This window comes from Oryctolagus cuniculus, chromosome 5 (genome assembly GCF_964237555.1).
Source record: "Oryctolagus cuniculus chromosome 5, mOryCun1.1, whole genome shotgun sequence".
NCBI lineage: Eukaryota > Metazoa > Chordata > Mammalia > Lagomorpha > Leporidae > Oryctolagus > Oryctolagus cuniculus.
This window is the reverse complement of record NC_091436.1, coordinates 25,476,756-25,502,185: the sequence shown is the minus strand read 5'-3', so window position 1 is coordinate 25,502,185 and position 25,430 is coordinate 25,476,756. Positions and strand designations below refer to the sequence as shown.

General features: G+C 39.6%; 1 protein-coding gene across 5 annotated transcripts in view; it reads left to right on the top strand.

The window, feature by feature from the left end:
* The window catches only part of AIG1 (androgen induced 1), a 356,709-nt gene that overhangs the window by 85,556 nt on the left and 245,723 nt on the right, over positions 1–25,430 (top strand). For all 5 annotated transcript variants that reach the window (XM_070073475.1, XM_070073476.1, XM_002714854.5 and 2 more), the window contains exon 2: positions 8,742–8,897. In XM_070073475.1, the coding sequence (XP_069929576.1) occupies positions 8,742–8,897 (156 nt within the window). The remainder of the gene's footprint in view (positions 1–8,741; positions 8,898–25,430) is intronic.

Below are 25,430 nucleotides of genomic sequence, written 5' to 3'. Positions count from 1 at the left end.
TTCAGTAAATAAGCTTTGATTTCCTGACAGGAAGAGTTAAGGAGTTGAAGAAAAGATACAGTAGGAATTAAGCATTTGAGAATGTTCTGGAAGATAAATACTGATTCCAACATATCTTGGGAATTTTTTTTATTCTGATAAATCTCTATTTATATTTCTTGGAGAGATGTGATACATTTGACCACTTCATTTCTACATGTAATGTAAAATAGTAAGAGCAACCAGCCTGCTCACAACTCAAAGCCAGATGGTGTATATGTGTGTCATGCTGAGTTGATGGTTTGGAAATGCCAGCTCTGCAGAATGGCTGGAGCTGAATAATATTTCAAGATAATCCTGCTTAAGATTACTTCTGTATCTCCTTATAGCTTTTACATTTCTAATAGTTAATTTAATGAACCTTAAGTTGCACTGGACAGCATGATGCATATGAGCAGTATAAACATAAAAGGTCTCTGCTGGGATTTGTTAACTGACTGCTCAAATTAAACTTGAAGAGGCAGAAATCTAAAATAATTTAACAGTATAGGCAGACTGCTTCTCAAGTAAGCAAAGAACCAAAAGTCAGTCTATGCTTCTCTCCAGAAAATGGTAGATTTAATTGTTTATAGAGATTATCTTTTGAGTATTAACCAATAGGAGCTACAGAAATAATAACTCCCTCTCCCCTCAAATTTCCTCTGTGTTACTTCATTTTTAGAAACTAGGAGAAAATCATTGTTTGGTTCTATCTTTTCCTGACTCCACATACTCACCTTGAAAAAGTCTCCCAGATCAGTGGAGATGTGGTAGGAGTTGTGCCATAATGGCAAGCAGTGGTGTGCTATAGAAGGGTCTACAGAGAGTGATGGGTTAGTCACCAGGAAGTTGTATTATAATACTGCTGTATTAAATGACACTTTTGGGTCAGACAAGGTGAATCACTGTAGAGAAGTATAAGAGTTAATTTGTATGTACTGTTAACTATGTAAGTTTGGACAAAAGTTTAGACTGTTGTTATATTTGCAGTAATTCCGCTCTCTTAGAATATGAGATTCTATTTATTCTCTATTTTCCATTGTTAAGATACCCTCCTCATCCTATCCCTTTCCCTTTCAGTTTTCCTTTCCCTCCCTTTTCATCCCCTCTGCTACCACTTCCGTTTCCTTTCCACGTTCATAAAGACATCTGTTTCCCATCAGTAAATTGTTTATTTACATAAAAATGATATTGAATGATTTAGCCCTTCCTCTATTTTGAAGGTCTGTTGTTAAATACGTGCATATCTAAGATCATTATGCTTTCTTGAGGAATTGACCTTTTTTATCATTATAAAATGAGCCTATTTATTTTGATAATTTTCCTTTCCTAAAGATCTTTTTTTTTTTTTTTTAAAGATGTATTTAATTATTTGAAAGACAGAGTTACAGAGGGAGAGAGAGAGAGACAGAGAGGTCTTCTGTCTTCTGGTTCACTCCCTAAATGGCTGCAATGACCAGAGCTGGGCTAGGCTGAAACCGGGAGCCTGGAGTTTCATCCAGGTCTCCCACATGGGTGGCAGGGGTCCAAGAACTTGGGCCATCTTCTGCTACTTTTCCAGGAACATTATCTATAGCTAGATGGGAAGTGGAGTAGCTGAAACACAAACCAGTGCCCATGTGGGATACCAATATTGCAGGCAACTGCTTAACCCACTACATGTCAATGGAAACTTACCTTTTGATATTGATATTAGCATAGCTACTTCAGCTTTTGTTTTTTTTTGTTTTTTTTTTTTTTTATTTTTTTTTATTTTTATTTTTTTTTGACAGGCAGAGTGGACAGTGAGAGAGAGAGACAGAGAGAAAGGTCTTCCTTTGCCGTTGGTTCACCCTCCAATGGCCGCCGCGGCCGGCGCGCTGCGGCCGGCGCACCGCGCTGATCCGATGGCAGGAGCCAGGAGCCAGGTGCTTTTCCTGGTCTCCCATGGGGTGCAGGGCCCAAGCACCTGGGCCATCCTCCACTGCACTCCCTGGCCACAGCAGAGGGCTGGCCTGGAAGAGGGGCAACCGGGACAGAATCCGGCGCCCCGACCGGGACTAGAACCCGGTGTGCCGGCGCCGCTAGGCGGAGGATTAGCCTAGTGAGCCGCGGCGCCGGCCTTAGCATAGCTACTTCAGCTTTTGTATGGTTAGTGTGTGCATTCATTTACTTTTAACTGGTTGCAAATTTATACTTACCAGGCCAGAGCTGTGGCATAGTGGGTAAGGCCGCCAGCTGCAGTGCCGGCATCCCATACGGGCGCGGGTTAGAGGCCCAGCTGCTCCACTTTTCATCCAGCTATCTGCTGTGGACTGGGAAAGCAGTTGAAGATGGCCCAAGTCCTTGGGCCCCTGATACCCGCATAGGAGACCCAGAGGAGGCTCATGGCTCCTGGCTCCTGGCTTCGGATTGGCTCAGCTCCGGCCATTGAGGCCAATTGGGGAATGAACCAGCGTATGGAAGACCTTTCTCTCTCTCACTCTCTGCCTCTCCTTCTCTCGTTGTATAACTCTGACTTTCAAGTAAAATAAATAAATCTCTTTAAAAAAATTATACTTACCATGCAGTTTTTGTTTGTTATTAAAAATCCAATCTATCTCTGCCTTTTAATTGGAGAGCTTTAATTAATTATATTTAATATAATTATATTCATTGTTGTATTTAAGCCTGATATTTTTTCTTTTGCGATATGATTTTTATTCTTTTTTCCAAATTTTGATTTCCTTGGGATTGTTTTAGTATTATTAGTATAACATTCTCTTTCCACTATTGGTTTCTTAGCTATAATAGGCAGAATTTCTAAAATGGCTCCCAGACGTGTTTCACTCTCATCCCAGAAACTTGTGAATTTACTGAGTTATAACTCCCTTGATTGTATTAAGGTATGTGGCACAGTCAACCCTAAGAAAGGAACATTGCAGCTGGACCTGAGCATGTCACAGGAACCTTAAAGACAGAGAGCGTTTTCAGCACAGTGGCAGATGAGGAAAACAGAAAAGGAAGTCAGGAGATCTGAGCAATAAGAAGGATCCCACATTGTCTTGCTGGCTTTGAAAATGGTAGGGGTCACATGCAGGGACTGAAGAGTAGAGAGGAGCTGAGGGAGACCCTGGCCAACAGCCAATAAAGAAACATGAACTTCAGTTTTAGAATCTGAAGGAAATGGATTCTACCAAAAACACGAATGAACTTGTAAGTAAATAAATCTTTTCCTTGAGCCTCCACTTCAAAGCTCAGCCAACACATTGATTTTGGTGTGTGATACCCACCAACCCACCAAAATAACTTTCCTGGGCGTCTGACCTTTAAAATTGTGAAATAATAATTCGTTGTTATTTCTACTGCTAAGTTTATGGTAATTCATGTGCAACAATAGAAGACTAATAATTTAGCTAAACCTCTCTACTGTATTCTTTTAGCAGTTGTTCTATGATTTACAATATGTATCTTTAACTTACTATTTTTTCTACCATATTAGTTGTTTCTACTTTGTGTAGAGTGTAAGAACCTTACAACAGTCTATCTTTCATTCCACCCTTCCTGTTCTCTGTGCTATTCTTGTCATAAATTTTACTTCTAACGGTGCTTACAGCTCGCAATAAATGATATTTTTGCTTTAAAATGTTAATTGTTTTGAGTAAATGTAAAAATTAAAAAAAAGAGACTTTTTAAAAAAAGATTTATCTATTTATTTGAAAAACAGAGTTACAGAGACAGGGAGAGACAGATAGAGATCATCCATCTGCTGGAATTCCATGTAGGTCTCCCACATGGGTCACAAGGGCCCAACTACTTGGGCCATCTTTTGCTGCCTTCTCAAGTCATTTGTGCAGAGCTGGATCAGAAGTGGAGCAGCCAGGACTGAAACTGGCACTCATATGGGATGTTGATGTCACAGATGGTGGCTTAACCTGCAATGCCACAATGCCAGCCCCAAGAGACATCTTTTGTATTTATCTGCATATGAACATATTTGATATTTCTCAGCCATCTTCATTGCTCCATATGGATTTGCTATTATATTTGGTATCAGTGTTTTTTCTTTTAGATTTCTTGCAGTCAAAGTCTAATGACAATGAATTCTCTCAATTTCTGTTTTAAAGAGTTTTTCACCTCTGACAGGTTTTTTTTTTTTGTCTTTTTTCTTTCTTTCTTTTTTGACCATGTAACACTTTAAAGATAATCATTCCATTGTTTTCTGTCTTGGAACATTGTACATAGAACATCTGTGATTAATTCTTATCTTTTTCTGTATGTGATACATCTTTTCCATCCACTGACTTTAAAAATGTTCCCTTTATTACAGATTTTCAGAAATTTGATTATACTCTGGGTGTTGTTTCTTTGTATGTAAATAAAAATATTATTTTTAATATCATATTATTTTAAGCTTTTTGGATCTGAGTGTATAGTTTTCAAGAAATTTAAATATTGCAGTTACTTCAGTATTTTTCAACTTGACCAGTCTCCTTCCCTCAAAGTTTCTGTTGTTTATAATACTTGTCACTTAGTATCTGTACTGAATATTTTATCTCCTGGTTGAGGCTCCTTTGAGTATTTTCCTACTTCCTAAGTAATTTTTATTTGCTATTTGGACACCATGTGCTATATTCTTGAATGTCTAAATTTTATCTCCCTTTAAAGTATGTAGAATTTTGCTTTTCTAAGAATGTAAATTAGTTGTATATCAGCTAGAGTTTTTTGAGGCTTGTTTTTAGGTACTGCTGGGGTAGACCTATATCAGTCTTGATTTCTTTATTATTGTAGTGTCACTATTTAGGCAAGAAACTTATTTGGTCTCTTATGAATGACTTTTAGTTTTTATAAGGCCTTTACTGTGTAGTTGACCTCCACTTGACCTCTCCAGGCTGAATACATTCTGAGAATTGTCTAGCATATAATTTGTGTTAGGTAGATTTCTATGATGACACCCAATGGTACTTACCCTTGTATAGTTCCTTATTATTGGCCTTGTGAATAACCATTAAATGTGATCACTTCTCTGACTGTATTACTTTGTAGCAAAAAGGAAGATAACCCAAGTTGCACTTGATGTCATCTGAAGAGCTCTTTAAAAAAAGATTTCTCCAACTGTCTACAAAGGGCGAAGTTCAGTATCTTAAAAAATTGACTTATATTCAGTCCATATGTACAATCATTTATGATGGGAAGGCAAGTTTACCCTCACTAACTATATCATGGAGTGTAAAAGTGCACAGTGGTAGTGAATTCATTTGTTTCTGGGAGGTATGGAAGTAGCTATAAGAAGGACTTCCCTTCGTCGATGAAGACTATGGCCAAGTCACCTAATTTCCTGGGCCACATTAAAAAACAATGACTTTCAGATATTTATATTTCATATTTACTAAGCTAAGACTTTATTTCCTTTGCCCATATACACTAATCCTGCAGAACGTTGTTCATGTATAATACAATCACTTCTTGAGTGCAACAAATCCTGTCATTTTATCCTGTCTTTAAAACTAGGGAAAGCTAAGTTGGAAGTAAAGGATTTGCAAGAGTCTGGCCACTCATATATTATTTTTTAAAATATTTATTTATTTATTTGAAAGGCAGAGTTACAGAGAGGCAGAGAGAGAGAGAGAGAGAGAGAGAGATCTTCCATCTTCTGGTTCACTCATCAAGTGGCTACAATGGCCAGAGCTAGGCTGATCCAAAGCCAGGAGCCAGGAGCTTCTTCTGGGTCTCCCACGTGGGTGCAGGGGCCCAAGGACTTGGGCCACTTCTACTGCTTTCTCAGGCCATAGCAGAGAGCAGGATTGGAAGTGGAGTAGCTGGGACTCAAACCAGCACCCATATGGGATGCCGGCCCTACAGGCGGCAGCTTTACCTGCTACACCACAGTGCCAGCTCCACTCATATATTTTGAAAGTATACAAGCTATTCCCTTTTTAAATTTTTATTTTTAAGTTATTTGGAAATATTTCATGCTAAGGAAAATGAAAATAATAATATAATAAACATCAAAATACCCAAATAATCAACTTAAGAATTAAAAATTAAATCAATGCATTTGAGCCTCTTGTGTCCTTCTTCTTTCCAGCAGAGGTGGGGAAACTTTTTTCTGCCAAGGACCATTTGGATATTTATAACATCATCTGCGGGCCATACAAAATTATCAAGCTCAAAATCAGCCTGATATAGATTTATTACATTTTGAGTCTCAGTTGTGGTTGCCTTAGCAGAGCCAGATCAAAGTATTTCAAAGGCCTACCACGACCCATGGACCAGATGTTCCCCTGCAAGGGTGCTTGAGTTCAGTGTTAATCCTCACACATTTCTTCATATTTTACTTAACATATGTCTAGCTGCATCCTTAAATTTCTCTTTACATTTAAAAATAGTTTAATGATATAAAATATAACTTAGTTTTTCTTGGTTTAATGTTTCATTGTAAAAATTAAAAGTTGATTATGTGTTTGAGATGCATATAGATTGCTCTTTTTTGAAGCACCTAAGGCTGAAATTTAGCTTTCAGTAGATGTGACTAGTATACACCTATGAGAGTTTCTGTGGAGAATACTATTCATAGCTAAGTCCTTTGGCAAATAGAATATTAAGTCTAAATATTGTCAATTTTCTTTAAAGTAGTTGCCACAACTGCCAGTGCTGAGCAAGTCTAAAGCCAAGAGCCAAGAGCTTCTTCCAGGTCTTCTACATGAGTGGCAGGGGCCCAGGTGCTTGGACTATCTCCTATTGCTTTTCCCAGGCCATTTGCAGGGAGCTGGATCAGAAGTGGCAGGGACATTAACTGGCACCCATATGGGATGCTAGCCTTGCAAGCAGCAGCTTTACCTGCTACTCCACAGTGCTGGTCCCTGTTTTAAATCTTTATAACACTTGGTATTATGAGAATTAAATTGAAAATAATTATACTGATGAGAAATATGATCTCATTGTGGACTTTATTGGCATTTCCCCAGTTACTAGTTATGTAGGATTCTCTTTAGTGTATATTTACTATCCAGAATTATATGGAGATTATTATTCGCCAGTAAGGTCTCACTCCAATTTCCCAATCTCCAGTAGGACTAACAGAGTTTCAGCATCTAAAGTCCTGTGAGATGAATGGAAAGTTGTCCTAAGCATCAGAGTAACATTTGAGTCAATTAAGTTATTTCTGGTTATCAAAACATGATTCATGCCAACATATCTGCCATCATCAGTTGTGGTAGTCTCAGCTTTTCCTATTCAGGTTTTTCTGGGTGTCTTTAAGAATGACAATAAACTTTAAATCATTGAAACTAAGGACAGGCTAGGTTATAAGGAAAGATGTGTTATTACTGTGGCTAAGATTAACTAATAATCACAGAATTTGGTGAGCTCCAAAAGGTCTAGATTAACAGTTGAGGTGTTCCAGTGCTGTGCTATGGTGTGGGATCTGATACTGTTTAGGACCCCTGTCCCTTTGTTCTGTGCCTACATGAAGAGCCCAGCCACAGAGCTTTCATCAGTTTTCCACTGCCAATGTGGAAATGTACAAAAAACATACTTGTTGTGTTTTCTAAAGAAGTAATGAGTAGAACTACATCTTTTATAAATATCTCATCTGTAACTTATTTCCAGAAAAAACAGCCAGAAAATTCCTCTTAAATCCATTTTTGGTGCCAAATGGGTATGGTTTTGAGTCCAGGAAATATTATAAGAGGGTACTTCAAAAAGTTTGTGGAAAATATTGACATTAAAAATAAGTTTATTTTGGTACAAAAATGTGTTTAAATCCATGCATAGTTTATGCATAATATGCACTTTCCATGACATTTTTTGAAGATCCCTTTATGTAGGGATTTCAAATTGTTTTTTTGCACCAAAATAAGCTTACTTTAGTTTCATTTTCCCATGAACTTTTTAAAGTACGCTGTGTCTTCTGCCCTTTCCATATTTGAATGATCAGTTGACTAGCTATATTACAGTATGCTGCCTGCCTGCACTCACTGCTCTAGATTGTCAGTTTTCCTCCACTTTAGGAATCTCACAAATTATTGGTCTTTGGTGTATCAGTGTTTCTCACCTTTTTGATCATCCAAGGAAAACATAACTGATGCAAGTGACTCAATCTGCAATTGATTTGAGACTAAGCAACTGATAACTTTTTCTGAAACATATGAAAGACATCTACATTTGCTTTAGAACAATTTTATTTCACAAATACTGAAATCTTGAGGGGAGGTCATTTCATTCAAGTTTGATAATAGAAATTGCTCAGTATTAGAATGCCGATTATTGTGTTCAGTTGGTTTCTTTATGACTGGAGCATCAGCATTCTACCACTTTGTTGTTGGGAAGCATTGTCTAAATCTAAGAGATGAAAGCATAGGAAAGGTTTCTTCACTTTTAGATTGAATTGTCTCATGTATTGTGTTACACCTCACTAGTTAATGTATTCAATATAAGTATAATAAAAGCCATAAATGTGATACTTTAAAATAATGGCTGTGCCAACTTGACCATTGATACTGCTTTCTGTTGGGCCTCTTTAGATGGGTGCATGTTTTTCACTTGTCTGGAGGTGAGTGAAAATGGAAGTAGTGTTTTAAAGATGAGTTTTCTCACCTATACTAGCAAGTTGTAAATATCTCAGGATTTTTTGTTGGTCGGGCCAGTTCTGTAAATGTGATTTTTATCTTTTCTTACTATGCACCCAGTGTGAACATACAGCATGTTCTGCACTTGGCCCTCTTGAGAGTTCACTGACTGAGTCCCACTTTTGTTTCCCACAGGTTATCCAGGCTGTCTTTTTCGGCATCTGTGTGCTGACTGATCTTTCCAGTCTCCTGACCAGAGGCAGTGGGAGCCAAGAACAGGAGAGACAGCTCAAGAAGCTCATCTCTCTTCGTGACTGGATGTTAGCCGTGGTGGCCTTTCCTGTGGGCGTTGTGAGTATGAACACTTTGAATGCATTCAGCCACAAAAGGAACTTGAGTGTTGTTTCAGACTTGTATGAGAAAAACAGGAGATTTGTCTGTTAGTCTTCTGGGACTGCTGTAGCAAAGGACCACAGATTGGGTGGTGTAAACAACAGAGACCAGAAGTTCTGGGGCTGGAAGTCGGACATCAAGGTGTTGGCAGGGTTGGTTCTTCTGAGGCCTCTCTCGCTCTGACTTGGAAAGGGTGTCCTCTCACTGTGTCTCCACATTTTCTTCCTTCTGTGCCTGACTGTGCCCTCATTTTCTCTTATTACAAGGAGAACAGTCATAGTGAGTTAGGCTGCCTTCCTCCCCACTCCAGTGGCCTCATTTAACCTTGATTGTCTCTTTAAAGGCCCTTTCTCCAAACACAGTCACAGTCTAAGGTTCTGGGGTATAAGATTTCAACATATGAATTTTGCAGGGGACACAGTTCAGCTCCTATCTGTTTCCCAAGCAGCTCAGACTTGAAGTGTATGGTCCTTGGCTGATCATTCTAGCGTTTTTGAACTTGGGAGAAGAAATTAATGTTATTTCATACTTCTTCACTCACTCAACTGTACCATTAGCTAATGTCACTGAAGTAAATGCTGCTTAATGTTTGGATCTATAATTTTATTGATTTTCATTGTTTTCTGTTAGATTTCCATCCCATAGTCCAATCTCCTTCATGAGTCTATGAATTTTCCACTGTCTGCATGTGAACGAGATGCTTTAAAGGGCCCATGAGACTATATAGATTTTTATCTATGTGTAGCCAGGAGAAGAATAAGAGAATTCTTGTATGTCTCAAATCATGAGGACAAGTCAGAATTTGTTACATAATTCAAAATCAGACCTTTCATCCACCCATTGATTTCTTGGAAAATGGAAGCACCAGTCACATGGTCTTGCATCTGTGCCAGTTCCAACACTCATGGTGGGAAGAGTCAGAAAATTGTTCTCCTACTCTTTCCAGTAGCTTTTATTCATATTTTCCAGGTCTGTAGCTGGCAGGAGCTTTCCCACACTTGCTGCATGAAGACCACCAGTTAGTAGGCACTCACGTTGTCACTCAGTTGCCATTTTAGTGTGTTGAGCTGTATTTTCTTGGTGAAATAGCTCTTAACTCTTGAGATCAACAAAAGGGTAGGGAAGCATTGTGATCTGGTGATACTCTTCTTCTCATAGCTTCATTCTTCTGAAAACCCAAATAAATGGGTGATTGAAACCATCTAGCAGAACTCTCTGTTTAAAATAGCAGGATCCAATGCTCTATGGACTAGTTACTATTTTTTTAACTTACCTAATAAAATTCAAATTGTTTCCATCAGAATGGTTATCTAAGAAAAAATTTCCACTGGCTTAATGTGTAAAGATATGTTTTCTTCTTTTTTTTTCTTTAGAAGACTTATTTACTTGAAAGGCAGAGCATCAGAGAGAGAGAGACAGACAGACACAGACATAGAAAGAGAACTTTTATTCACTGATTCACTCCCCAAATGGGCCAGGGCAAAGCCAGAAGCCAGAAACCAGAAACTCCATCTGGTCTCCCACATAGGTGGCAGCGGCCCAAGCAAGTGAGCCATATTCCACTGCCTTCCTTAGTTGCATTAGCAGGGAGCTGTATTGGAAGAACAACAACTGAGGCTCTAGCTGGCACTGCAGTATGGGATGCCAGGGTCACAAGTGGTGGCTTAACCCTCATTCTGTGCCAAACTGCCGGCTCCAGGACATGCTTTTTGTGTAAGAGAGTTATCTAGAAATTTCAAGTTGTGTGTGTGTGTATGAATATGGTATCAAACTGTGTTTCTACAAGAAGACTCTGTCTTACATTATGAACCTTGCAGCTGTCTTCAGTGGCTCATTAGATGTTAATGACATTTCATTTACGGTAAACTTTTGCACCTTTTTGTGCTTGAGACTTGAGGTATCCGTCAACTTTTGTGTCCTTTCTTCATTTAGCCCACCTGTGTTTCATAGTTTGTAAAGTGAGTGGTGCCTTTATTTATTTTTTTCTTGTTTCATTACATCTGATGTTTTCCTTCATTTTTTACTGGGTGTTGTTTTGATTCTGTTTTAGAATAAGAGAGAGGAATAAAAATACCTTTCTTCCTCACCCTCGTTTTTAACCAGAAGCCACATTTCCATGACAGGTGTGTGTGCGTTTCCTGACAGCAGGACTGGTTTTTGCAGCATTGCTCCCTGGGGCCTGCCATGCTGCCTAGCTCGCAGGAGGTGAACTGTTTTCTTTAAATTCATAGAAGAAATGGAAGAATCAACAGTGTTGAATCAGAGGTGTGCAACTTTGCTGATTTCTTTAGCTCACTTTTCTTTGCTCACTGATATTTCACGGTCATTATTTCCATTTTTCACAATCGTTTGTGATGTGTGAGTTACTTTTCCTTTTACAGTCTCTATCCTGTTATTTTTTCTGAACTTTTAGAAGTTCCTTGGCTACATTTCTTTCTGTTCTCTATCTCTGTCTCTCCTATTAAGAAGAACTTTGGTCAATATTCTCTAGAAATACTGCATTTTCCATGGTTTCTCCTGTTTCCTTCTTACTCTGTCATTTCACTTTATATATGTATATATTCCCAATTTACATCAGATTTCTCCCTCCAGTACATAGAAATTCATTTTGAGTGAAAAAAAATTAACCAATCTCAACAAATGCCTTCTTTTAAGATCTCATTCATTTTATTTCTAAGTTATGTCTATAGAAGATTTGAATGTGGCTATTTAATAAGTATTTTAGCCTCAAGATTTTTTTTAATGAAAACATGTACTTGTGTGAATTCTTGCCCTTTCTCTGAGGTTATCTCCAGCTTTCCTTTCTGTTGAGTCTGTATATTTGCTGTAGCTTGAAAGGTGTCCACATGTCCCTGTGTTCCTTTTTCTGTGTCCTGTACTGCTCAAAAAGGTTTAGAATCCCACTGGAAGTTTATTCATATGACTTGAGACTTCCTTCCTTATTAAAGTGCCAAACCATTCCTGGTGCAAAGCCAAATTGCTTGACGAGGCATCCTTTTTATGATTCCTGTGCCTCCTGGCCAAGAAGGAAGTTGCCCGGCCTGGAGGGCTGATCACGTCAGAAGGATGAGAATAGCAGTGATGCCCAGGACTGGATGGATGCAGCGTTGTAATGCCTGTGGGAATCTGCAGTAGAGAACGCTTTATCATGTGTGCAGATGATTAATGATAACATTTACAAATCAACATCTCTTACTATTTCGGGTGGTGCAGTTGAAATCCTATGGAAACAAACACCCAGTGGAATACTGGGTGTGGCTTGAACATCCTCAGGTAGACAGTGCACAGCCTCAGCTCCGAGCAATCTGGGGCCCCAGAAGTCTCCCCTGCTCTGCCAGGGGACTGCCAGATTCGCTGAGTGGCTTCCTCCACTTCACATTTTCTGCTTGTCAATCGGAAGTTTACCGGGAAAACAAGGTTATTTTTGCTTTATGATGTGGGGCAGAAAGGCTGTGGGCATAGAAAGAGAGCAAAGAATGGTGGCTGAATTTATCACCTCTGCTCAGGGTTCTCTGAAGAGCCTCTTAGCCCCGAGCAAATTTTCCTGGGGCTCCCATTATCTCTGTCTCACCTCAGTTGCAACCAAGGCAGCAAAGACAGACCCGGGTAGGTTATCTAGGTTTTGTGCTTTCTACACTACATCTTCCTTCAGTACCGAGGTTAATTGAAAGTTGACGGTAATTGCTTTATGTGAGCTTGCAGTACTAAATATGATTCTGTGACCCGCAGACCTAATGTATCTATTTCCTGGGCTCTCTTTATTTCAAGGATATATAAAAAATCATGAAGCATTCCAATCAGAGATAATTGGAGTAAAGTTTTGTTTCTGCATAACCTTGAAGGCATCAGGCAGGGTTGCTTGAGTGAGCATCACATGTATCATCCTGATTTCTGTAGATTCCCATAAATGCAAAGCTGGCCTTGATTAGTAACGCTAATGGCCGGAAACCACCACCACTCCCAGTGCCTTGCAACTCATTTTGCAGGGATCACTCAAGGGAGGCTCTTCTTACCACGTGCAGTTTATTTCTGAACCTTGTCACCCTTTTAAAGAAGCATTACAAATAATTCTATGACAATTTTGTGGTCTGGAAGCACTGAAGTTTATTAGGAGCAATCAAACCAAGAATGTCTTCTGTCTCCTGTGAATTTGTTGACTTTTGTGCTGGCGAGATCCCATTATAGTTAAGAAAGTAAGCTTAGGCCTTTTAACCTGAAAAAAATAAATAAGTAAATAAATAGATAAAGCACATGATAGAGTATGAAAGTGTCCCTCTCAGAAACCCCAGACATGTCTCTAGCCACTAGCCAAAGTAGCTCTTTCGATGAAAAAGAGCAATTAAACATTTTCCATTAATTCAGCTCTGTGCTCCCTATTCATTCACAGCTGCTCAGCTTGAGTAACACACATGATCAGACCTCATACCACACCAGTGTACCTCTGTCCTGGTGTTGCCTTGGGTGGCTGTGGTGCAGATGCTGGCCTGCTGATCCCACTGTGAAGTTGGAGAGGTTCCTCTCTGGGAGGATGTGAGGAGGCCCTGAAGGTTTGGATTGAGTCTCACCTGGAACGGGCTTCCAGGGTATGAGGAGCAAAGCAGTATAGGCCTATAACGTTTCTGGAATCCAGCTTTCTTATATGAGTTTAGTCTCACAGCTGTTTGTCAAGGAACCATTTCTGATGTTATAACCATGTCTTGTAAAAACCAGGGAAGATTTTAGATGTGCCAAACTATTTTAGAACTCTTTAAAACTTCTTTTCATTTGTGATGGGGACTGTTCCTTATGAAACCTATGGAAAATAAAATTTAAAGATCTCAGATATATGTTCAGAGAAAAAATATATTCTATTTATTTCCAAAAACTAATTCCCAAAAATCTTCATTTATTTCCATACTAGCTAACTCAAAGCTAGTTTCAAGAAAAAAAATTTTTTTTTTATTTGACAGGTAGAGTTATAGACAGTGAGTGAGAGAGAGACAGAGAGAAAGGTCTTCCTTCCATTGGTTCACTCCCCAAATGGCCACCATGGCTGGCTCTGTGCCAATCTGAAGCCAGGAGCCAGGTGCTTCTTCCTGGTCTCCCAGGCGAGTGCAGGGCCCCAAGCATTTGGGCCATCCTCCATTGCCCTCCCGGGCCACAGCAGAGAGCTGGACTGGAAGAGGAGCAACCGGGACTAGAACCTGGCACCCATATGGATGCCAGTGCTGCAGGCAGAGGATTAACCAAGTGAGCCATGGCGCCGGCCCCCTTAAGAAAAATTTTGAGGGGCTGATATTGTGGCATAGCAGGTTAAGCCACCACCTGTGACACTGGCATCCCATATGGGAGCCGGTTTGAGTCCTGGCTGCTTTTCCATTTCCAATCCAGCTCCATGCTAATGCATCTAGGAAAGCAGCGGAAGATAACACAAATCCTTGGGCCCCTAAACCCACATGGGAGATCTGGATGAAGTTCTTGGCTCCTGGCTTTAAACTGGCCCAGCCCTGCCATTCTAGTCGGAGAATGAACCAGTGGGTGGAAGAACTCTGTTTCTCTCTATCTTTCCTTCTCTCCAGGTATTTTTCAAATAAATAAATAAATAAGTCTTTTTTAAAAAAGTAAAATGTTGAGACACATATAAATTTACCTTGTTAAATTCCTACTATTTAGAAAACAGTGTTTTCCTTACTGATTTTTAAATAAAAGAAATTGGTTAAATGGAAAACAGGCACATTAGTTAATATTAATTGCCAACATATATTAATGTCTAGTCATATAACACATAAAAGAAGGGAACTTGATTTTATTTCAATTTTAAATAAAAGCCAATGCTTTTCCCTCTGTTTTGGCATTAAGAGAGAAATTTCTTAAAAGTATATTGTTTATTCTACAAACTTTGTATATTTAACTTAAAAATACACTTAATATCCACTAATACTCTCCTTACTAAATTTTCACACAGGTACCTGAAATCAAACTCTTCTATTTTTTTTTTAAGTCGTAGCTGACGTCTTAAGTTTCTTTAAATACCCTTTTCCTTTCTCTTCACCTCTAGAGTTAAAAATACAATATCAACTAGGTTATATTTTATGGTAAAAGCCTGTTTCTTCTGGTTGTCAATTATATGTTTCTCCCCAGTCCCCCATCCCCGCTCAGTCCTGAAATGGGGAATAGTAATTGGGTTGCCTGGGGCGGGGAAAGTGCAGAAGTTCGTAAATGAGGATTCATTCAAGACCATCAACAAATATTTTCCCAATACTGGTTGGCAGGCTCAGAAGACAGTAAAAACCTAGCGTAGGTAAGTGATCTTAAAATTATTTTTCTTATAGCCTATTCCAAAGACTGAGGACATAATATGATTAGATGGGTGAACCCTATAGGAACCAGATTGCGATTGCTTCTTTTCCAAATAAGACCCAAGGCTTTCTACCTAGGTGACCTATTTTATTTGCCCATGTTCATGGCAGCTCAGAGTAATCAACTTTTGTTTTATGCTTACGAGACAGATTTCTTATTCACAGTAAATAGTCACACTTTAATAAAAGTTTACTGGGGTGCCCATTTTTAATCACGTTATGGAGAAAAGCACATATTTGTACCCAGAACATTCAAAGGACACAAGTTCTAGTCAAGTCAGTAGTTAATTGTGGGTCCGTGGAGCCCACTGAATAGCAAGTGCTGAATGCTAGGAGCCAGAGAAGTACTGACTGCAATTGACTATGTCCCTCAGTGGGCTCATAGTCTAGAGAGGGTGAATTTACAAGCTCTGTCAACGAGCAAATTAAAATAAGGGCCTGATGAGTATAACAAAAGATGTGCCTACAGTCAGAGAAATAGCCTCAAAGAGGAAACATATAGTTTTAGAGGGTGGGAGGTCCTGGAATATGTCCGAGAAATGAAGATATCTGAGCTCTGTTTTGAAGAATGATTAAGAACTTATTGGATGTAGAAGTTAATGATGCTCTCAGCTGAAAGAAATAGAATACTCCCAGATACCCACTTGGCTCACTTTTACTTCATTCAAGTCTCTGCTCAAATGATCACCTCTACCAAGCTTCTCTGGATAACCTGTATGAGCTAGCCTCCCTTCACTCTCCATCCCGTTGCCTTGCTTTCCTTTTTCTGTAGTAATTACCACTATTTGGCACACTATATTTTTATCCTTTTACTTCTGCAGTACATGTTGTCTCTGACTTGGTTCATACTCCATGAGGCCAAGTTTCCATTACTGCTCTATCCCAAGTATCAGGAACAATGTCTAAATCATTCAGTATTAGATGAGTGTAATCCATGCAGCTGTGGCTTCAGCAGTAAAGATATTTACTGTATCACAAAGCAAGAAGCCTGCAGACAGGTAGTTTCAGGGTGGTATTATTCAGTCATATCATTTGAAACTTGGGCATTTCTGCTTTCCATTCTTTTATCTGCAGAATGTCACCTTTTTGTCCTTGGGCTTACCACCTAAGGTCTCCAGAGGTTTGGTAATGCACCAGGCATAAGCATCACATCTTTTACAACTATGGTCAAGGTGGGAAGAAGAAGCAGCTCTGGAGGGAGCCCTCCCCAAGTGTCTGCCTCTTCATCAGGCAAACAAGTCACTCCCAGAAGCTCCTTGGTTAGCACCATGACATGGCTATACCAGCTGCAGGAGAGACCAGGAAAGCAAGTAGAGCATAATAAAAGAGGCTGCCAGAGCTTAAACTAATTATGATTTGTCCTTAGGGGTTGAGCATACAACTGCCCAAACAGAATTAGGAGTTTCAACAAATATTGTAATAAATTTTGAGAAATAATAAAATGTAAATGAATCGGAATTGAGGTAATTTATTTTTGGCTTATGTCAATATTAAAAGTACGTGCAATAAAGCTGATGAGACTAGTTGGGAGTATTTTCTGTTGTAGCCAAGAAAGCCATATTTTTTCTATTCATTCTCTAACAACACCCTGTTTAGTACATTCTCACTAAAATGGTATCTCAGAACAGCCCAAAACTTTCATAAACAACCCAAATCTGTCATTTGAAATAGGCTTTCATAGAGAAAGTCAGATTTCTTTCACAGTTGACTAAATGTTTTATGCTTATTTTCTGAAACTCTAAAGTAGCCCTTGCTTTATATCACCAACTGAAAAATGCTGCATTCAGTAAATAAGTAAACTCTTCCATTAACACCTCCTCCCCCCAGACAGTATAGAAAATTATCATGCACTGTGTACCATTCTGAAGTTCTCACTCTCTGGACAAAGAGGGTCACAAAAATATCTCAGAAAATAAAGTGTAATCCATCCAGCCATGGCTTCAGCAATAAAGATATTTAATATATCACAAAGCAAGAAGCCTGCGGTTTATATTCATATTATATTTATATTCATAAGTAAGAGATATATTGAAATTTTAGATCAAGAAAAGGTAGAAATGACCTTAAGTAAAATTAGTGATGTGCATATCTTATAAAATAGACATGCAATTCCTATCCTCAAAAATGTTCCCACCTCCTCCCACCAAAAAAAAAAAAAAAAAAAAAAAAAAAAAAAAAAAAAAAAAAAAAACCAGGGTCTTCTGTGTCCTTGTTTTGGGGACCAAGGCAAGATGCAGTATTTTTCCTTTTTTTTCTCCCTGACTCTCTCCCTCATCTCCCTTCTCTCTTTCCTCCCCCCTCCTTCTTCATCTTTCCCCTTCTCCCCAACCCTCTATGTGGGTGTTCCTGAAATTCCTACAGAGGGACTTCATGGAAATTGTACACTATCATTTCATTCCATTTTCCCACAAACTTTGTGAGGCTCCCTCCAACAGTCCTGGTGTGAGTTTTGAGGTAACCAGTACCTGCTTCAGTGCTCTGTTACTTCAGCCAGATATAAACAGTAACAGGTTTTTTGTTTTTGTTTTTGTTTTTTTTTGTTTGTTTGTTTTGTTTTGTTTTGCCTCTGAAGGAGAACTAGTGGACTCTCTTTTTTTTTTTTTTTTAACACAAAATGTATTAATTTTTGTTGTGTCTGTGTGATCATCATGCTTATTTTTGGGACAAATCTCCAGTTAGGAACAAATGTTGAGACATGTTTCTGACTACAGGGGATGTGATCAGGAAAGTCCAGGGGCAAGGTGAAGAGACGGGTGAAGACAAGGAAAGAGAGGAGTGGGGCCTCAGCTCACAAGCAGGCCTGCTAAACCAGCTGTCTCCTAAGCTCGCCTGAAGAGCATGCTTTTCCAGAAGTTTCTCTGCAGGGAATGTCCCTTTGTCCTATAGGTTAGGTCTGTATTTGAGTCCATATATGAGCAAACATTTCAATCTGCACCTGTGCTTTTCTGGATTCTCTACTGCCTTCTTCACTCTTCACCAAAAGGAGGCAGAAGACAGGAGAGAGATGTGAAATGAGAATCCCAAACGTAAACTAATTCTATGGCCTCACCGTGTGATTGCTTAAAATTCATTTATTTATTTTCATTTTATTTTTGAAAGGGAGAGAGAGAGAGAGAGAGAGAATCTTTTATCAGCAGGTTTTTCTCCACATGCTCTGAAGTAGCCAGGGCTGGGCCAGGTGGAGGCCAGGAACCAGGAAGTATATCCGGGTCTCCCACATGGATGACAGGAGCCCAGGCGCAATAGCGAGAAGCTGGATTAGAAGCAGAGTGGCCAGAACTTAGATCAGGTACTCGGATGTGGGATGCAGGTGTCCCAAGTGGGCAGCTTAACCACTGTGCTAAACTCCCGCCTCTGCCATGTGACTTTAAGGAGATTCCCCACCCTTACCCCTGCTTTGTTTGCCTGAAAAACCAAGTACAGAGTGAAGGTGACTGTCTTCACGCGGGCACACATAACTGCACAGAAAGACGCTTCAGGCTCCGCTGCCTGGAGGAGAACGTGACTGCTGTGTGTCGAGGGCATTGCTATTACAGTAGAGAACAGAAGTTAGCCTTGCATCAGCAAAGGAAACCGGCTCCCACATTCTTGGACAGAGGAACGTTCTTACGTGAATATTCCAAAATGCTCCCTGCAGCCCCCAGCCCCAGGACCCAGACTTCTAAAGAAGACACTGTGTTCCTAGCAGCCTCAGCTGTTCAGCCTGGGAATGAGCACAGCTCCTTGCACCTTCCGAGACTTCTCACCGTCACCCTTCCCATGGTGACAGGACCCGCCAACAACCTCAGAGCCAGGAAATCTAGTAATAAGCGCTCACTTCTACCTGCTCGCTGAGGGCCACACATGGTGCTGAGGGCTGTGCCCTGCAAGCCCCGGAGGCACAAATGCTCATCGTTCTGCATTCACAGAAGGTGCTTCTCTTCCACAGGCGAGGGGTGCTCACCTGCCTGGGAGCTGGTAAATGGTGCCAGTCAGTTTACCTAGATTTGAACTCAGACACCCCACCTATCAGAGGGTCTCCCAGCAGCTACTCTGCGACACACCCAGCCTAACTTTGCTTTCCCTCGCTGCCTGATAGACATTTTTAGCTACATACATAAAGCCCGAGCTGACCAAAACTTCTCATTTTGGAGAATGTGTCCAAATAAGAAGGGGCTGGTACCAAATCTGGATCAAAAAAAAAAAAAAAAAAAATCACAGCTTTATCTTTCCTTGAGGCTGTTTAAAGCAAACGCCTGTGGTCCTTTGTGTTTTTTCTTGTTTCTCCTAGAATATGTTTCACACCACACAGCCAAGGGCTTTATGCAGTTTTACAGGCCAGTTTGCAAATTACAAGTTTTGACAAGAAAAGATAATCTTTCTTGCTTTGTCTTCTCATTTCAGCAATTGAATGCAGATTGAAACTCCCACGTGTTTCCCCAATGTTCTTGTTCGTAAATTGAGAATACAAGGTTTTATCTGTGGAATTCAAGATATATATATATATATATATATATATATATATGTATAAAAGGATCATTACTAAATGTATCCGATATCATCTGTAACTCTTCTCCAGGCTTCCAAGAAGGCCTGGTTTGGAGCTATACAATTGCAAAAGAATATTTTTGGCAAGAAATGATCACATACATTCCATGGGGGCAGCAAATCCTAACAAGTGAATGGTATCCACTTAGTAAAATATTTTGCTAAGGGTTCCTAGAAACCATTTTGTTTTGCTTTATCAAGAACACATTTTTAGCCAAATCTGCTTTTCTTTTTAAATTATAATTTATCCTTCCACTTATTTTTAAAGGCTATAATTTTTTAAAAAAGATTTACTTTATTTTAAAGGCAGAGTTACAGAGAGAGAAAGAGAGAGACAGAGATCATCCATCTGCTGATTCACTCCCCAAATCGCTACAATGACCAGGGCTGAGCCAAGCTGAAGCCAGGAGCCAGGAGCTTCATCTGGGTCTCCCACATGGATGGGAGGGGCCCATGTACTTGGTCCATCTTCCGTTGCTTTTCCCAGATCATTAGCAGGGAGCTAGCTGGATCAGAAACAGAGCAGCCAGGACTCAAACCAGCACCGTTACAAGATGCCAATGTAGCAGGTAGTGCCTTAACCTGCAATGCCACAATGCTGACCCCTATTCTTCTGCTTACTTTCCAAAGGATTTGAAGTGGTATAAGTTAATCCAGGTATTCAGACAAAATATGCTAGTGCACAGGGCTTCAGAATTGCTCAGAGAAGGCCTGTATTTCATAATCTTGCCAGTTACGGAATGAGTATTCTATGTTATGTTTTAAGAAAAGTGGAGGAACTTTCTTAATGCTTTTTATCTGGAAAAGGAAGGGAAGCCAAGGAACTGGGTAGAAATCTTTGGTAGACCTTCTGGCAAATTGAGTTAACATGTATAGAGGACTAAGCACCAGTCACTGTGTTCATTGCTGTCACATGATTTCACTGACCCTAGAAGGGAATTTTATTTTATTTATTTATTTATATTTGGAAGGTAGAGTTAGAGGAAGAGAGGGAAAGATTTTCCACCTGCTGGTTCACTCCCCAGATAGCTGTAGCAGCCAAGGCTGGGCCAGGCCAATGCAAGGAGTCCGGAACTCCATCTGGGTTTCCCACGTGGGTGGCAAAGGCTGTCACTTATTTTACATAGAAAAAAAGGCCTTAGACAATAGGAAGTCACTTGTCCCTACACACTGGGGTGGGAAAGCTGTCCCCATCATGGCCTTGCAGCCAGTTCTTACTCTGCTCTGTCCTAGCCACAGAAGAATGTGGCTACACTTGACCTGCTCAATAATGTTTGAAGAATGGTATTTGAGATTGGAGAGTCTCAAGCTAAGAAAAGCTCTAGAAGCAGATTTTTCTTTGGGTTCTGGCTCTTGTCATAGACCAGCATCAAGTATCTCCTCAACCTTGGCAACTTCCTAAACTGCTGATTATCAAAGTACTTAGTTGAATATAAAAACCTCCCATCTCAATTGAGACACAAAGAATGCATAATTGCTCAGCAATTGAAGAGGGCACCTAAGCTGATGTCAGAATGCGATGATTCTAATGCCAAAGACAGCCAACCCTGCAGGGCTGTTGGGCAGGCAGGTCATTGATGCCCCAGCTCCATGTAAACATCTTTGAGCCGTTTTGGTTCCAAAGATGACCATTTGTTCTCCAACTCCTCCCATTTTATTTATACAGCATGGGTCATCACAGGAAGATTTAAAAGGCAAAGATAGGGGCTGGCATTGTGGCATGGCAGGTTAAAGCCCCAGCCTGCAGTGCCAGCATCCCATATGGGCACTGGTTCTAGTCCTGGCTGCCCCTTTTCTGACCCTGCTTCCTGCTAATGTGCCTGGGAAAGCATCAGAGGATGGCCCAAGTCCTTGGGCCCCTGCACCCACGTGGGAGACCTGGAAGAAACTCCTGGACTCCTGGATCCTGGCTTCGGATCTGCTCAGCTCCAGCCGTCACGGCCATTTGGGGAGTGAACCAGCAAATGGAAGACCTCTCTCTCTCTCTCTCTCCTCTCTCTCTCTCTTTCTCTATGTGTATGTGTCTACCTTTCTCTGTAACTCTGTTTTCAAATAAATAAAATAAATCTTAAAAAAGGGCAAATATAAAAATTCACACAAATTTTCACAATAAGCATTTATTACTTTTTCTTTTTTTAGTTTTTTTTTTTTTTTACTTTTAGTTAGCAAATATAAATTTCCAAAGTACAGCTTATGAATTACAATGGCTTTTCCCCCCATAACTTCCCTTCCACTCGCAAACCTCCCAACTCCCGCTCCCTCTCCCATTCCATTCACATCAAGATTTATTTCCATTATCTTTATATATAGAAGATCAATTCAGTATATATTAAGTAAAGATTTCAACAGTTTGCACCCACACAGAAACACAAAGTGAACAATACTGTTTGAGTACTAGTTATAGCATTAATTCACATTGAACAGCACATTAAGGGCAAAGATTCTACATGAGGAGCAAGTGCACAATGACTCCTGTTGCTGACTTAACAAATTGACACTCCTTTGTGGCATCAGTAATCTCCCTAGGCTCTTGTCATGAGTTGCCAAGGCTATGAAAGCCTTTTGAGTTTGCCAACTCCAACCTTATTTAGACAAGGCCATAGTCAAGTGGAAGTTCTCTCCTTCCTTCAGAGAAAGTTACCTCCTTTTTTGATGGCCCGTTCTTTCTACTGGGATCTCACTTGCAGAGATCTTTCATTTAGTTTTTTTTTTTTTCCCCCCAGAGTGTCTTGGCTTTTCATGCCTAAAATACTCTCATGGGCTCTTCAGCCAGAACCGCATGCCTTAAGGGCTGATTCTGAGGCCAGAGTGCTGTTTAGGACATCTGCCATTCTATGGGTCTGCTGTGTATCTCACTTCCCATGTTGGATCATTCTCTCCCTTTTTTATTCTCTCAGTTAGTATTAGCAGACAGTAGTCTTGTTTATGTGATCCCTTTGACTCTTAGATCTATCAGTATGATCAATTGTGAACTGAAATTGATCACTTGGACTAGTGAGATGGCATTGGTACATGCCACCTTGATGGGATTGAATTGGAATCCCCTGGCACATTTCTAGCTCTACCATTTGGGGCAAGTCAGCTTGAGCATGCCCAAATTGTACATCTCCTCCCTCTCTTATTCCCACTCTTAATTTAACCTAGATCACTTTTCAGTTAAATTTAAACATCTAAGAATAATTGCTTGTTAATTACAGAGTTCAACCAATAGTATTAAGTAGAACAAAAAAAATACTAAAAGGGATAAAGTATTAAGTTGTACATCAACAGTCAGGACAAGGGCCAATCAAGTCACTGTTTCTCATAGTGTCCATTTCACTTCAACAGGTTTCCTTTTTGGTGCTCAGTTACTTTTTCAATAAGAAGTTTATTTGAAAAACGTTGCTGGCACAACTGCTCATTTTTGGGACAGAAAGCAAAATGATCTTTGCAAGCATGCTCCTGTTGAGGTATAGTCATGTTCTAAATTCAAAATGAAAATCATTCAGGGGAGAAGAAAGAAGGGACACTGATATATTGTTGATATGATCCCAAGAAACAAGCATATCAACCTCCCTAAAGCTTCTTTTCCCGTTATAAACCCTGTACATGACTTGGCTAGAGTATACTTTTGTCTGTAATGTATTTTCATAGATGGCTTATGCATGTAATCTAAAACAAACAAAACACAGAAGTCATTAGCCCTCCTCCTCCCTTCTCTCCAAATAATTCCAGGGCAGTGAGGGAGCCACTTGTGGGTGTTACAGTGTGGTGGGACAGAACGCAAATGTCCTTGTAGCCTGGGACCAAACCCACATCCTCAGTTATATTAGTCCTTGTGGAGATAATCTTTCTCTCAGGAAATGAACACATGCCAACCAAGTGCTTATAGACTAAATTTAAATCAGACAGATAAGTAATTTATGATGAAAAATGATCAGGCAGAAAAATCTCGCCATATAAGCAAAATAACTTTTAAAGAGAGTAGAAGGGTTTCTGGATGAACTTAACATCAAGGCAAAGAGTGGGAATTGGATCATCATCGGCAGGTATTCAGATTGCTATAGCCCGAGGCATCCTTTCTGCACTGTAAGGATTACCTTGCTATTTAGACCAGAATACTCCATTGTGTGGCAAGAGAATCCTTGAGATGCATATGCATGCTTGCTTTTTAATACTCATAAGCCTACTGACCAATTATGAACACTTCTCTTGTCAACGGATCTTTCTTGGGAGGGCTATAGTTCATGTGATTAGGCAGCACCTTCAGCTGTTAATGCTAGTATTGATCAAAAGTATTTTGTCAATCTGAAGCTATATCCAAGTCACTGAATGTAAGCACTGATTGTCGCATAGTCTCCTAGCATGATGGCTTTGCAAAAGGATGATCTCATTCATTAAATGACTTTTGTTAGATTGAGCTAGATTTTTCTTAATTCTCAGATGTTACTGTTAAGTTGTGATTAACTGGTTTTCTCTCCTAGCTACTCTGGGTATTTAAATTAATTTAATTGTGTCAAATAAGTGGACTATTGTTCCCTTTAATAAAAAAAGAGACACAGAGAAGCAAAAACTTAATTATTCAGTGATTTTTGTGATGGACAAAAGGTCCCCATAATTTTTTGAGAAAGGAACTTATATTAATGCTAATTGATTGGCAGTGGTTTTCTAACATAATAAAAATAGTTTTCTGTGAGGCTGATGGATGTAAGTTTAGTTATTTTCACTTGATAGAGGAAAAGGAACCTTTATTTATTTTGGAGTGGAATTCAGTTTCATATATATCTAACTCTTAACTCACAAAAGGAGAATTATTTATTAGACTCCTTGATGCTAAAATGACCACCTCATGAGGCACTCTGACCTGCATGGTGTATAAGGTAACAAAAGATCAGGGACTTGGAAGACTAGCAGACCTGGACTGTAATTCTGTGTCCAGGAATTTCTGATGCTAATTTCAGAAGCATTCACAACCTTGGTTTTCTGAAGAGTGAGCTCGATAAATTTTAAGCTTCCTTGGTTTATTTTGAAGAACAATGAAAGACTTACAGTACAGTATCTAGAACTTTCCAAGTATCTAGAACAGTACCTGACATATTGAGAAACAGTCATAGATGACAGTCTAGAGCACGTCAAGTGTATAGAACAGTATCTAGCTCATAACATTTTACTTCCATTTGCCCTAAAAAATGGCCTCATATATGCCCTAAAAATTTAGCAGATAACATGTTAGAAGACAACATCTTTTGGTGAGGTGTGATATGGCCTCATTGCAAATACTCCTTCAAAAGACGAGAGGATGCAAACTGTTGAAGTCCCAAGGGTATATAGGTATGGAATCCAAAGTCCCATTAAGAGTATGAGTGGTTCACAAAAGTAGGGGTATACTTGCAGGTAGGGAGAATTGCTCAAATATGGGTAAAGTGCTGCAAAGGAAAAGTAATAAACTTCTTAGGAAGTTTTCAGTATAAACCATGAATAGGTTTCCTCTATTAAAACTTTCTAACCCACAATTTCCTACTTAGTTCATCTTGGAGGTGGCAGATACATGTTTATTTTCTAGTGAAAATTAACAGTGGGCTTATAGAACTTGAGGCTCCAAATCTGTTTAGAAAACCAGAACAAAAAGACCCTTAAGATTTCCTCA